We start from the raw sequence: 16,008 nt of genomic DNA, 5'->3' as shown, positions 1-16,008 counted from the left end.
AAATAATTCATGTATAGAAATTAAATTTTCAACTCAAAAATAACACTGATCCTTAATTTAGGCTAGATTTATCAGAAACACCAGTCTGTATAGTTTTGATAATAAAAGGGTATGTACTTACCAAGGACGAGGAGAGCGAAGGTGACAAATACCAGTTTGTTCATATTATAGCGTTTGCCGAATATTCTTTGATGAATATATTTTATGGTTGCTATTTATACAAAAACTTACCTATACCCAACGAGATTACACTTGATTGTTTTGCTTAAAATTTGCATATAAATTATAAAACCAATATTGATGATATGACACCACGTGGTTTGCAGCTATCAGTCACGCCATATAGAGTTGTAAAGGCATCGAAACTACGCGGCGTATGGCGGCCATGACGCTTTGTTGTGACCTGTACCTTGCTTATTATTCGTTTAATCTTAATTCGAACATTTTATTTTGAGCTGCCATCACGTTACTTTGGTTTTTTATAATTTTTTTGTTGACAAATATTTTTATGAAAAATGGTATAACGTAGACGAAGACAAATTTCATTTAATATTTAACAATAATTATAATAATAATCTAGATAGGCTTTGTGGTACCAAGGGATGACCACACTCTTATAGTGTCCCCTTCTAAAGGTTATTCACGTTTATATTATGTAAAAAAAATAGATCAGATATAAGATAGGGGGAGTAGCCAAGATGACGTCATCATATAACTAACTAAATGGTTAGTCGTGTTTAGATTGCGGTCTCAGTTTTTTTTGTTGGGGCCGGTCACTGTGACTTACCTGGACCCGATAATATTATGCAACATATTAATTATTATAAAGATAGATAGTAGCGTTATTGTTTTACTAATTTAAGCTTAATTAACACTAATTATTTTTAATGTCCCTAACGATTCAAAACCAACAACATATTTCTTAAAAATTTCTAAAAAAAAAAAGTTATTAATGAAGTTAATGAGAACCATTATTATTATTATCGATCAATTCATCTTTATTACATTATATGAACTAATTAATATACGCGGCGTAAGCCCAGTACTTTCTCGGCAGGATTGGATTTACGAGAGTTTTTGGTGCGACTGGTTAAACCGGACGCTTTCGGTACAGGTTCGGTATTGGATGCCTTCAGTTTGTCCAAATCATCATAATGAAATCCGATTTTCATTCCCTGAACCTGATCTGCCATCAGGCCAACTGGATGGGAATAAAATTTGGCATAAATAAATAAATACTGGGAAACATTTAAAATTAAACTAAGGTTTATACTTACCAACGATGAGGAGAGCGAAGGCGACGAACACGAGCTTGTTCATGTTGTAGCGTTAGAGGATTATTCTGAGGTGAATATGATTTTGTGGTAGCGAGTCTCCCGTATTTATACTTAAAATCTTAATTGCGTCATTAACTTAAGTTTAAAAATAAAAATATAAATGTCAAGAACGCTATTTTTTTCAAGGGGCGTTTTACTTTGATTAATGAGAAACGCATTTTGTATAATTGAACTTGTACTCTCTCTCGTGACATCACAAAGTAACTGGCGCAGTAGTGTATGGGTGGAATCGCGTTCAAAGTCACTAGGAGCTCGAAAATTAAGTTTTGGCCTAGTCGTAGATCATTTTAACTTTAATTATACGCTTAATTTTATTCAAAACTTCATTTCATTCGTAATACGTCAAGGTAGATGAAAAAAAATAAGAAGAAACCCCCCCCCCCAGTATTATATTCATGTTAACTTATTTCTTACTGTCTGTGAAAATTCAACCAATCCCGTAGAGGTAAGAGGTTCGATTTAGCAGACGCCCCTTAAGCAATGGCAGGGAGGGGGCGTGGTAGTCCTTGATAGCTTTTTAGACTAATTCAATGCAAATTATTTAATAATAATAATAATAATAATAAGAGATAATTCATTTTATTTTTAATATTTATTTCCTTTAATATTTAGAAAAAGGCCCTTTTTTAAAAAAGTATAATCAGTTATCTATACCTGACCTGAACTTTTCCTTTAATCAAGAATAATAATTATAATAATCTAGATAGGCTTTATCTAACAAGGGTTGACCAGTGCACGGTTGTAGTGTCCACTCACATTTTAATTATTTCTTAAAAATTTCAATGACGTGTAGTTAATAAGGAAATTAATGAGAACAACTTTTATTATATTTATCGTATTGATCAATTCATCTTTATTACTTTATGAACGAATACACGGAGTTAGAACATCGCCCCAGCGTGCATAGCATGGCCTTCGCGATGACTGGTTAAACCGGGCTTTTTCGCTGCAGGTTCAATTTTGGATGCCTTCAGTTTCAACTCATCACCATAATTTCGGTGTTTCATTCCCTGAACCTGATCTGACATCAGGCCAACTGATCAATGGGTATAAAATTTGGATTAAAAAAATAAATAAAATAAAAACCAACCCTGTGGGCAACATTTAAATAAAATTATAAAACAAAGGTATGTACTTACCAACGACGAGGAGAGCCAAGGTGACGAATACCAGTTTGTTCATCTTATAGAGTTAGCGGAATATTCTGCGGTGAATATGTTTTTACTGTCGCTAGACCCTCGTTTTTATACAAATCCTGAAGCTATACTGATTGATCACACCCGATTGTTTTGCTTGAAATTTGCATTTAAATTATAAAAGCAATTCTGATGAGAAGACGAATGACACCACGTGGGTTTGTAGCTAGCAGTCACGCCATACAGAGCTGTAAAGACGCCGAAGCTACGCGGCGTATGGCGGCCATGACGCTTTGTTGTGACCTGTACCTTACTTGTTCATTCGTTTCATCTCAACTCTTAACGTTTTAATTCTTTTGAACTGTCATTGGAATGAAAAAAAATAAGGTTGAGTCTAGACTTATTGTCTCTTTCTCTCTTCCTTTTTGACAAATATTTTCGTGAAAAATGTCATTTGATATTCAACAACAACAACAACAATAATTATAATAATCTGGATAGGCTTAAATCTACCAAGGGATGACCACACGCTTATTGTCCATCGCGGACTAGTGTCCCTTCTAAAGGTTATCCACATTTTTATATTACATGAAAAATTAATAAAAATAAACCTTTTGGGCTTTGACCAGAATGTATCAGATATAAGATGGGGGAGTAGCCAAGATGACGTCAACAGATAGGGTTACTAAATGGTTAATCGTGTTAAGGTTACAGTCCCAGTTCTTTTTTGTTGGGGCCGGTCATTTCACTTAGCTGACCCCGATAATATTATGCTGTAGATAAATTTATCAATTAGATAGTCGCGTTATTGTTTTACTAATTTAACCATAATTAACACTAATTATGTTTTAATGTCCCTAATGATTCAAAAAAAAAACAGCATACTATTTCTTAAAAATTTCTAAGAGAAAAGTTAATAATGAAATTAATGAGAACAACAATTATTATAATTATCGTATTGATCAATTCATCTTTATTACATTATGAACGAATACACGGAGTTAGGCAACCATCCAATCGTCAGGATAGTATTTACCAAGGCCTTCGCGATGACTGGTTAAACCGGGCCCATTCGGTACAGGTTCAATTTTGGATGCCTTCAGTTCATATTCAACCGAGTGTTTCATTCCCCCAACCTGATTTGACATCAGGCTAACTGGTGAATGGGAATACAATAAACAAATTAAAAAAAAAACCAAAAAACAGGGCAACATTTATTAAAATTATAAAACTGAGGTGTGTACTTACCAACGACGAGGAGAGCGAAAGCGAAGAATACCAGTTTGTTCATCTTATAGAGTTAGCGGAATATTCTGCCGTGAATATGTTTGTACCGTCGCTAGACCCTCGTTTTTATACAAATCCTTAAGCTATACTGATTGATCACACCCGATTGTTTTGCTTGAAATTTGCAATTTAATTGTAAAACCAATTTTGATGAGAATTGACGAATGACACCACTTGGTTTGCGTGCTAGAAGTCACACCATACAGAGCTGTAAAGACGTCGAAGCTACGCGGCGTATGGCGGCCATGACGCCTTCTTGTGACCTGTACCTTACTTTGTTTATTCGTTTCATCTCAACTCTAACATTTCAATTCTTTTGAACTGTCATTGGAATGAAAAATCACCACGTATAAGATTGAGTCTCGACTTATTGTCTCTTTCTCGTTTTCTTTTTGACAAATATTTTCGTGAAAAATGTCATTTGATATTCAACAACAATAATAATAATTAAAATAATCTGGATAGGCTTAAATCTACCAAGGGATGACCACACGCTCGGTGTCCCTTCTAAAGGTTATCCACATTTATATTACGTGAAAAATAATAGACCTTGTAGGCTTTGACCAGAATATATCAGATATAAGATAGGGGGAGTAGCCAAGATGACGTCATCATATAGACTAACTTAATGGTTAGTCGTGTTTATGTTACAGTCTCAGTTCTTTTTTGTTGGGACCGATCAATGTGACTTGCTGGCCCCGATAATATTATGCTACATATTAATTAATTGACTTGATAGGTAGTCGCGTTATTATTTTACTAATTTAACCTTAATAAAAACACTAATTAATTTTTAAGGTCCCTAATATTATTTCTTAAAAACATTTTAAGATGAAAGTTAATGAGAACAATTATTATTTTTATTGATCAATTCATCTTTATTACTAGTTTATGACTGATTTGACCCCCACTTTCCTTCCTCACGATCTGTTAGATCAGAGTTTTTGGGATGACTGCTTAAACCGGACCTTTTCGGTACTGCAGGTTCAGTTTTGGACGCCTTCAGTTGATAATAACCAGGGTCGGTTTTCATTCCCTGAACCTGATCTGAGATCAGGGAAACTGGACGGGAATAAAATTTGGCGTAAATAAATAAATAAATAAATAAACAATGGGAAACATTTAAAATTAAACTAAGGTGTGTACTTACCAACGACGAGGAGAGCGAAAGCGACGAACACTAGCTTGTTCATGTTGTTATAGCGTTAGCGGAATATTCTGCGGTGAATATGATTTTATGATCGCTATACCCTCGTATTTATACTTAAAATTTTAAATGATGCATTAATTTAAATTCGAAAATGAGAATATAAATGTCAAGAACGCAATATTTTTTAAAGGGGGGCGTGGGACTTTGATTAATGAGAAACGAACTTGTACCCTCTCTCGTGACATCACAAAGCAAATGGCGCAGTTGTGCATAGGTGGAACCGCGTTCAAAGTGCATGAAAATTAAGTTTGGCTTAGTCTTAAATCATTTTAACTTGGTGATCAAATTTTAATTTGGTGGTTCAACATCTGTAAACAACACGACTCAACTATTTTACTCAACTCGAATTGACTCATCTAAATTGATTGAGTCAACTTGAGTTGTATCGTATCTGAATTGGCCTTAAGAGGAAAGTTACTAATGAAGTTAAATGAGAACAATTGTTATTATTATCATTATTGATCAATTCATCTTTATTACATTATATGAACTACATTAATATACGCCCATCATTCCCTGGAGCACATCTTGTATACCAGATTTTTTGGTACGACTGGTTAAACCGGACAATTTCGATACAGGTTCAGTTTTGGATGGCTTCAGTTTCACATAATGTCCGATTTTCATTCCCTGAACCTGATCTGACATCAGGCCAACTGAATGGGAATAAAATTTGGATTAAAAAAAATTCTGGGAAACATTAAAATTAAAACTAAGGCGTGTACTTACCAACGACGAGGAGAGCGAAGGCGACGAACACGAGCTTGTTCATGTTGTTGTAGCGTTAGCGGAATATTCTGCGGTGAATACGATTTTACCATCACGAGCCTCCCGTATTTATACTTAAAATCTTAATTGCGTCATTAACTTAAGTTTAAAAATAAAAATATAAATGTCAAGAACGCTATTTGATTCAAGGGGAGGGGGCGTGGTATTTTGATTAATGAGAAACGCAATTTGTACCATCCCATGACATCATGAATTAAGCAACTGGCGCAGTAGTGCATAGGTTGAACCGCGTTCAAAGTCACTTAGAAGATGCATCAAAATTAAGCTTTGCTTTAGTCGTAAATCATTAACTTTAATTATACGCTTAATTTTCAAAACTTAATTTTATTCGAAACTTAATTTTATTCAAAACTTCATTTTATTCGAAACTTAATTTTATTCGTAATATGCCAAGGTAGATGAAAAAAAAAGGATTTTTTTTTTCAGTATTATATTCATGTTAACTTATACCGTAATCGAACTTCTTACTGTCCGTGAAAATTCAACCAATCCCGTAGAGGTAAGAGGTTCGATTTAGCAGACGCCACTTAAGCAATGGCGGGGAGGGGCGTGGTAGTCCTTGATAGCTTTTTAGACTAATTCAATGCAACTTATTTAATAATAATAATAATAAGAGATAATTCATTTTATTTTTAATATTTATTTCCTTTAATATTTAGAAAAAGGCCCTTTAATCAAGAATAATAATTACAATAATCTAGATGGGCTTTATCTAACAAGGGTTGACCAGTGCACGGTTATAGTCTCCACCCATATTTTAATTATTTCTTAAAAATTTCAAAGAGGTGCATTTAATAATGAAATTAATGAGAACAACAATTATTATAATTATAGTATTGATCAATTCATCTTTATTACATTATGAACGAATACACGGAGTTACAAAATCATCCCAGCGTGCATAGCATGGCCTTCGCGATGACTGGTTAAACCGGGCTTTTTCGGTACAGGTTCAATTTTGGATGCCTTTAGTTTCAAATCATACCCGTTTTTCATTCCCCCAACCTGATCTGACATCAGGCCAACTGATCAATGGGAATAAAATTTGGCGTAAATAAACAAGTAAAATAAAAACCAACCCTGGGCAACATTTAAATAAAATTATAAAACAAAGGTATGTACTTACCAACGACGAGGAGAGCGAAAGCGACGAATACCAGTTTGTTCATGTTATAGAGTTAGCGGAATGTTCTGCGGCGGTGAATAATGTTTCTATGGTAGAGAGTCCCTCGCATTTATACAAATCTTAAAGCTATACCCAACGACATTACACCAAATTGTTTTGCTTGAAATTTGCATATAAATTATAAAACCAATTTTGATTTGAAGACGAATGACACCACGAGGTTTGCGTGCTAGAAATCACGGCATATAGCGGTAAAAGCATTGAAGCTACGCGGCGTATGGCTGCCATGACGCCTTCTTGTGACCTGTACCTTACTTTGTTCATTCGTTTCATCTCAACTCTTAACGTTTTAATTCTTTTGAACTGTCATTGGAATGAAAAAAATAAGGTTGAGTCTAGACTTATTGTTACTTTGATTTCTTTTTGACAAATATTTTCGTGAAAAATGTCATTTGATATTCAACAACAATAATAATAATTATAATAATCTGGAAAGGCTTAAATCTACCAAGGGATGACCACACGCTTATTGTCCATCGCGGACTAGTGTCCCTTCTAAAGGTTATCCACATTTTTATATTACATGAAAAATTAATAAAAATAAACCTTTTGGGCTTTGACCAGAATGTATCAGATATAAGATGGGGGGAGTAGCCAAGATGACGTCAACAGATAGGGTAACTAAATGGTTAATCGTGTTTAGGTTACAGTCCCAGTTCTTTTTTGTTGGGGCCGGTCATTTCACTTAGCTGACCCCGATAATATTATGCTGTAGATAAATTTATCAATTAGATAGTCGCGTTATTGTTTTACTAATTTAACCATAATTAACACTAATTATGTTTTAATGTCCCTAATGATTCAAAAAAACCAGCATACTATTTCTTAAAAATTTCAAAGAGGTGCATTTAATAATGAAATTAATGAGAACAACAATTATTATAATTATCGTATTGATCAATTCATCTTTATTACATTATGAACGAATACATTGCGTTAGCCAATCACCCAATCGGCAGGATCGAATTTACCAAGGCCTCCGCGATGACTGGTTAAACCGGGATTTTTCGGTACAGGTTCAATTTTAGATGCCTTCAGTTCATATTCAACCGAGTGTTTCATTCCCCCAACCTGATTTGACATCAGGCCAACAGGTGACGGGGAATACAATAAATTATTAAAAAAAAAAAAAAACAGGGCAACATTTATTAAAATTATAAAACTAAGGTGTGTACTTACCAACGACGAGGAGAGCGAAAGCGAAGAATACCAGTTTGTTCATCTTATAGAGTTAGCGGAATATTCTGCGGTGGATATGTTTGTACCGTCGCTAGACCCTCGTTTTTATACAAATCCTTAAGCTATACTGATTGATCACACCCGATTGTTTTGTTTGAAATTTGCAATTAAATTGTAAAACCAATTTTGATGAGAATTGACGAATGACACCACTTGGTTTGCGTGCTAGAAGTCACGCCATACAGAGCTGTTAAGACGTCGAAGCTACGCGGCGTATGGCGGCCATGACGCCTTCTTGTGACCTGTATCTTACTTTGTTTATTCGTTTCATTTCAACTCTAACATTTTAATTCTTTTGAACTGTCATTGGAATGAAAAATCACCACGCATAAGATTGAGTCTCGACTTATTGTCTCTTTCTCTCTTCCTTTTTGACAAATATTTTCGTGAAAAATGTCATTTGATATTCAACAACAACAATAATTATAATAATCTGGATAGGCTTATATCTACCAAGGGATGACCACACGCTTATTGTGTCCATCGCGGACCAGTGTCCCTTCTCTAAAGGTTATCCACATTTTTATATTACATGAAAAATTAATAAAAATAAACCTTGTAGGATTTGACCAGAATATATCAGATATAAGATAGGGGGAGTAGCCAAGTTGGCGTCATCAGATAGCTAACTAAATGGTTGGTCGTGTTTAGTTTGCAGTCTCAGTTCTATTTTTGTTGGGACCGGTCACTTCACTTAGCTGGCCCCAATAATATTATGCAACAGATTATTTGATTAATTTATTAATAAATAAATAGATAGATAGTCCCGTTATTGTTTTACTAATTTAAGCGTAATAAGCACTGATTAATTTTTAATGTCCATAACGAGTCAAAACCAACATACTATTTCTTAAAATTTTCTAAGAGAATTAAGTTAATAATGAAGTTAATGAGAACAATTATTATTATTATTGATCAATTCATCTTTATTACACTATGAACTATATTAATATACACGGCGTAAGCCTTTGCCCCGTATTGTTCCGGCAGGATTGGAGTTTTTGGTGCGACTGGTTAAACCGGCCTCTTTCTCTGCAGGTTCAATTTTGGATGCCTTCAGTTTCCCTTTAAATCCGATTTTCATTCCCTGAACCTGATCTGACATCAGGCCAACTAGATGGGAATGAAATTTGGATTAAAAAAAACAAAAACAGGCTGGGAAACATTTAAAATAAAACTAAGGTTTATACTTACCAACGACGAGGAGAGCGAAGGCGACGAACACGAGCTTGTTCATGTTATAGCGTTAGAGGAATATTCTGCGGTGAATATGATTTTACCATCGCGAGCCTCCCGTATTTATACTTAAAAATTTAATTGCGTCATTAATTTAAGTTTAAAAATAAAAATATAAATGTCAAGAATGCAATTTTTTTTCAAGGGGCGTTTTACTTTGATTAATGAGAAACGCAATTTGGTATAATTGAACGTGTACTCTCTCGTGGCATCACAAAGCAACTGGCGCAGTAGTGCATGGGTGGAATCGCGTTCAAAGTCACTATAAGAGCTTGAAAATTAAGTTTTGCCTTAGTCGTAAATCATTTTAACTTTAATTATACGCTTAATTTTATTCAAAACTGCATTTTATTCGTAATTTGTCAAGGTAGATGAAAAAAAACTCCGAATTTTTCAGTATTATATTCGTGTTAGCTTATCTGTGAAAATTCAACCAATCCCGTAGAGGTAAGAGGTTCGATTTAGCAGACGCCTCTTAAGCAATGGCGATAGTCCTTGATAGTTTTTAAGACTAATTAAAAGCTAGTTATTTAATAATAATAATAATTATAAATTCCTTTTATATTTAGAAAAGACCCTTTCTTTTAAAAAGGTATAATTAGTGATGTTACTTGACCTGATCTTTTCCTTCAATCAAGAATAAGAATAATAATTATAATAATCTAGATAGGCTTTATCTAACAAGGGTTGACCAGTGCACGCTTATAGTGTCCACCCACATTTTAATTATTTCTTAAAAAATTCAAAGAGGTGCAATTAATAATGAAATTAATGAGAACAACAATTATTATATTTATTGTATTGAACAATTCATCTTTATTATTTTATTCCTTTTTGAAAAAGCAAAAAAAGCTGCCATAACAATCGACATGCTTGTTGTCTTTACGACGATTCCAATTAGTAAAATTCAGCCCTTCGAGTGGCTTCAGTTTACCCATTTTTACGCCTTCAACCTGATTTGAGATCAGGCCAACTGAATCAGGAAATTCAGAAAATTAAAAAGTTTGGTGTTGAAAATCACTGGGAAAAGTTAAAAAAAGCAGAAAAAAAGGTATTTACTTACCAACAAGGAGAGCCAAAACTACGAATATACCAGTTTGTTCATGTTATACCGTTAGCGGAATACGATTTTACCATCGTTAGATCCTCCTATTTATATTTAAAACCTTAATTTGACATTAGCTTAAATTCGAAATTAAGAATAGTAATTGTTAACCAGGGAGGTGTGGTATTTTGATTAATGATATGGAGCATTTTGTATAGTTGAAATTGTACCCTGTCATTATATCGTCAAGTAACTTTCGTCATAATGGGACATGGAATCCCATTCATAGTCACTAAGAATACGTATGAAACGTAAGCCTTGGCGTATATGGCTGCCATAATGATTGTGATGTTACGTCACTTTTTTAATGTCATTTCGTGGTTTTTTTTTATATTGTTAGCCCAACTTTGTCGTAAATCATTTTAACTTTAATTATACGCTTAAATTTTATTCTAAACTACATTTTAATCGTAATTTGTCAAGGTAGAATTCTACGTGGCCCGCCGAATGGTGTATTAATTTACAATAGAGTGCTGTCAGAAGCGCCGGTGTGACGTCACCCATGCGATTTTCCCATAAAGAAAAAACGGTAACTGTCATGGCCGCCCATTGCTAAAGGCAGACTCGTGACGTTTAACCTTGGATCTGACGTCACAACTGACAGCACTCTATTATAGAAACGAATTAATTATCAGGACCAACCAATGAAAATCGTGTCTTTTATAACTAAAACTTTAGGACCTTTTCTCAATTTGAAGCGATATTTTGGGCGTACGTAAATTAAGATCTCCGTACTTATTTATTTATTTTGCTATGGCGACAATTTACGGTTGGAATTTGGGATGGATATGGGGGTAGGGAGGGGGTCGGAATTTGGTGCCCATGTTCTGTCCCGTGTTTATCTTTAAATGTTAATATTGTTCCCGTTCTGTCAACTTCAAGAACTCCTTGGTAACGCCCCATTACACAACGTCTTGTCGCTTATAACCGATAACCTATCCTTTTGCCATAGATACCCCAAATACCTTCTGATGATACCTTTCGACTCCAGCTGATTTACCATTACATTTATTAATATAATCTTTATTTATTTATTATGTCTATGAGGCAAACCTTTCCGGCACGCGCCAGCTCATCTCGAGGCGCGGCGCGCGCGCTACGATAGACTATTTCGATTTTATAGTCGCGCCGTTTTATTACCCTACTTTCGTAGCGCTTTAAGGCGGTTAAGTTTAAGTCCTAAGGTAAGGTTGCGAGTTTATTGCGCGCGAAAATGTCCCGTATTTGGCGGGGAACTTTGGAATTAAGGCGCGCTTTCTCCCCCACGTGTTATTATTAACGGTTGTCTTAACACGTTTAAAACGGAGATCAACTTCAGGACTTTTAAAATTAAATGGCGTTTGATTTGGACAAGCCGTCGGCGGATGCATTTCCACTTGAGAATGCAATGCAATTAACGCCAAACCGAGCTAAGTTTGGTTCTTGCATTTGCGTAAATCTCCTTGCTGGGGTCGTGAAAGTTTTTCTCCAAATGCTGAACATTTTATTGAAACTAAGGGAATTGGAGTGTAAAAATTGGTGGGAACCGTACCGTTATTAAAGGGAAGTCTAGTTTGACTTTGAAAGCGGCTTATTAAATGGACACTTCAAATGGTTTGTTTGGGGGGGAGGGGGAGGTCCTGACCCGCCTGGCCTGAGGGGTCGGACACGAGACGATGTTCCTACTATGTCAATTGACCATAATGTTTGAAATAATCTTGATTGTTTCTTTGTTGTTTAATTGAACAGATCCTTACGTCAAAATCTGGTTGCACAAAGGCGATAAGCGAATGGAGAAACGCAAAACACGCGTGATCAAAGTCTCGTTGAACCCGGTGTTCAACGAAACGTTCCAGTTTAGCGTTCCTTGGGAACACATCCGCGAAACGTCGCTATCGGTCACCGTGATGGACTACGATCAAATAGGTAGGAATGAAATGATCGGTAAAATTATCCTTTCCTCACGAAGTGGTCCCACAGAGACCAAACATTGGACCGATATGCTTAGCAAACCTCGTACAATGGTGCCCCAATGGCATAGGCTCAAATCTGTTTGAATTATTATCTAGAACGCAAACCAAAAATATAAAATATTGAAAAAACAAATCCCAAAAAAAAAAGAATTTAGAAAAACCAAAAAAAAAAAAATAATAACGTATAAGATCTCAGAAAATTTAATTAATTGCTACGAATTAATTAATTAAAATCAATTAAGAATTAATATAAACTGGACGGGAATTCGTTAATGTTAATTGGTCGCCGGAAATTAATTAACGACTCTAATGAAAATTGGAATGAAGAAATGAAATAATAATTAGTGTCGTCGAGGAATTCAGCGAGAGAAAAAACTAAATGAACTAATTTTGTCGTTTTTGAATTGAAATATCAATTATCATGCGAAACTTGACAACAACAACAACGTTTAAATTGGAAGATGTCAGGTTGGAGTTTGAAATCAACTTAATTAACGTTGGACAAAAATTTTGATGACACACGTGTTGATATAAATGTCAGCTGCTTTAAATGGAGATTACTTATCGTTTATTTAATCAAAATTTTAAAGTATTGGGGTTTTTTTAGGAGGAACTATGTGCCAGCGGGGTTTGAGTTTTTAATGTGCGGAAGGGAGGGGGGTTATTTTAATTTAATGGTGTTTAATTAAGACTGTAGTTGTGCATGGATAATTGCGCTAATTCTCTGTGGGCCAATAGAAATCGAGACTCTCTTGGTCAGTACGCCCTCTTTCTTCTTTCCAAGTATTTAAAAAATTTGATCGAGGGACTTTGTTAATTATTTAATTACGTGTACAGGTTTAACTTATATATGCAAATTAGTTATTTTTGTGTAAATAAGAAATTGGTGGAAATTGACACTAATTATTGAAGAAGTGTTTGTCGTCTTCATCTGTTTTCGTCATTTGGGGTTTTTTTTTCATTTTTTCAATAGATGTAGAGTAATTTAACTGGATTTTAAGTATATTTAAATATCATCATTTTAAATATTAGAATTAGTTTTAAGGCGGGGAGTGAATAGAGCTCATCGAGAGCTTTAAAATGAAACTGACCGCGCTAAAATCGGATCTGAAATAAGGAAGTTAGGGAATTTTATACTTTCAAATTTGAAATTCAAAAATTTTCAAACTTCCTTATTTATAGTCCGATTGTAACGCGATCGGTTTCATTTTAAAGCTCTTGACGAGCTCTGTTGGAATCAGAAGTAATTATACTTAATTTAATCTTCCTAGTTAGTTTAAATGATTTAAATTTAATAAATATAATGATGGTATATCGGTATTGATAAATTTATAGGCAGCTAAAATTGGCGGTTTAAAAAAAAAAACAAGTAAAAGGGAATTTCTAGCTCAAAACTTTTGAGTTAAAAATTATGAAATTTAAGAAATATAAAATTTATACGTCATTAAAAGACATTTAAAGAGCTTAATATTGTAGTTTTCTATTTTAAAAGTTGCCAGTTTTACATAAAAACAGTAAATAGCGCGGGTTTCGCTAATTTTGGTACTGTAATTGGCTTTTGTAGTGAAACAAACAAACAAAGAAAGAAAATCATACATTTGAAAAACATAAAATTAAATATATCGCAAAATTTTTAAACAATACAAAAAAATTTCAAAAAGAAAAATTCAGTTTTTTGACCTTGAAAAATTGCCGATGAAAATTGCAGATAAAAATGGCAGTATTAAATGCAAATTACGATATATTAATAATGCAAAATAAAGTTTTGCAAAAGAAAATTAATCCCGTTAATTTTATGCAAATTTTAATTTATGCAAAAAACAGAATTCGACTTTAAAAAAAAAATTGTATGCAAGATGAGAAAAAAACAAAATATTTGAAAATTTCCAAAAAAAAAAATTAAATGTGATAAAAAATTATTAATTATAAATTCTTCAAAGAGTTTAATGAACAATATTTCTTAAAAAAATTTAAACTCAATCAATGTTTGAAATTAAGAAAAAAATGTCAAAAGTTAGAGTTAAGAGCAGTTGCTAATATTGAAATTTCAAATTTGAAAAAAAAGGGTTTTTGGACTATAACATTTTGAAAAAACAACATTGCGTTTAATAGGGCCTTATTAAGAATAGTTAAATCTTGGTGTCTAGCCAAAAATATACATACGAAAATTTCAAATTTGAAAATTGTAGGAGAGTCAAAATTAGGTCATAGGTCAAAGTGTATTTAGAGTATTGACGTCATCAATAGTCTAAAGCAATTTAAATAATCCGGAGAGAATGTTAATTAGCTTAATCAGGGCTTTTTAGATTATCTGGTTAATTAACTGAAATTTTTCATTTTTATTCGAGTTGATTTTAACCATATAATCGATAAGCCTTGGTCGTCTCACTTCGTTAATTTAGATTTGGTTTAAATTAAAACAAAGTGAAGTTAGGTTTAGTTAGGATTGGCTGCTGTGTTCATATATACATAAATATATATATAATGATCTAGTTTTATTACTAAAGAAAGGTATTTATTAATTAGATATAATTGTTGTTAGACGTAGTCCATTTTTGGCAAAGATAAATTAATTGTTTTTTGGGGCTTTTAATTAAAATTAAAATTAAGATAATGTTAATTACGTATTCGTATTGTACTCGAATAGAGCTCTAAAACGAAATAAACCCCGTGAAAATCCGACTATAAATAAGAAAGTTAGGTAATTATATACTTTCAAATTTGAAATTATAAATAAATTCCAACTTCCTTATTTATAATCCGATTTGAACGCGGTTGATTTCATTTTAAAGCTCTAGTCGTGTACTTTACGAATCCGTAATTAAAATTTTAATTACTACGATATTTTGACTAATTAGCGTATACCAGGAAAATAATAGATGTACAAATATTTGCGTATACAAACTAATATTATCAAGCGAAAGTGGTTAAAACAATGTTTAGCTAAAATATAAAAAAAAAACAAATTTGAATAATTTCCTCATCTGGAAAATATTTGTGAAAAAAAACTAAACGATTCTAGAACGCTATAGATATTATACAACAACAAACAAACGGTGTTTTTTCTTTGGCGTAAATATGGATAAACAAACATACGATGTTATACGAAAAACAAACAAACAAAAACTTCGGAACCAAACTATAAAGTTGTAAAGTTTATATATAGCTAAATATATTTATTAATAAAAAATTGTTTATTTGTTGTACTAAGAAACGCCACTTTCATTCGAAATAATTATGTTTATTTACTGCTGTGACGTCATATACATGAGAGGCGAGGTAAGAGTGACATCACTTGATAATAATATTTGATTGCACTTTTTTGAATTTGGTGTTTTTTACATTGCCATTTAATTATTCCATTTATTATGCGTAGATATTTTAAATATTTGTTGTATTTTACATTTATTGCTGTATTTTGCCTTTTTGCTACTGTTCCCATAGTATTATTGCATTATTTTGCTATATTTTTGTCATTATTGCAATTTTTGGGCACTATTTTATGATTATTGCAATTTTTGGGCACGATTT

The 16,008-nt window shown here is 33.2% G+C and overlaps 1 protein-coding gene across 2 annotated transcripts in view; it reads left to right on the top strand.

Moving 5' to 3' along the window:
- LOC149597180 (synaptotagmin-7-like) overlaps positions 1–15,568 on the top strand; it is a 46,174-nt gene extending 30,606 nt beyond the window's left edge. For both annotated transcript variants that reach the window (XM_089861089.1, XM_089861088.1), the window contains exon 7: positions 12,254–15,568. In XM_089861089.1, coding sequence (XP_089717215.1) covers positions 12,254–12,561 — 308 coding nt within the window. In that variant the 3' untranslated portion in view covers positions 12,562–15,568. The remainder of the gene's footprint in view (positions 1–12,253) is intronic.
- Positions 15,569–16,008: the final 440 nt, after the last annotated feature.

The sequence above is a fragment of the Phalangium opilio genome, unplaced genomic scaffold, assembly GCF_054372755.1.
Source record: "Phalangium opilio isolate 3A_F unplaced genomic scaffold, DU_Popi_V2 ptg000369l_1, whole genome shotgun sequence".
NCBI classification, from domain to species: Eukaryota; Metazoa; Arthropoda; class Arachnida; order Opiliones; family Phalangiidae; genus Phalangium; species Phalangium opilio.
This window is presented reverse-complemented; position numbering and strand designations above follow the sequence as displayed.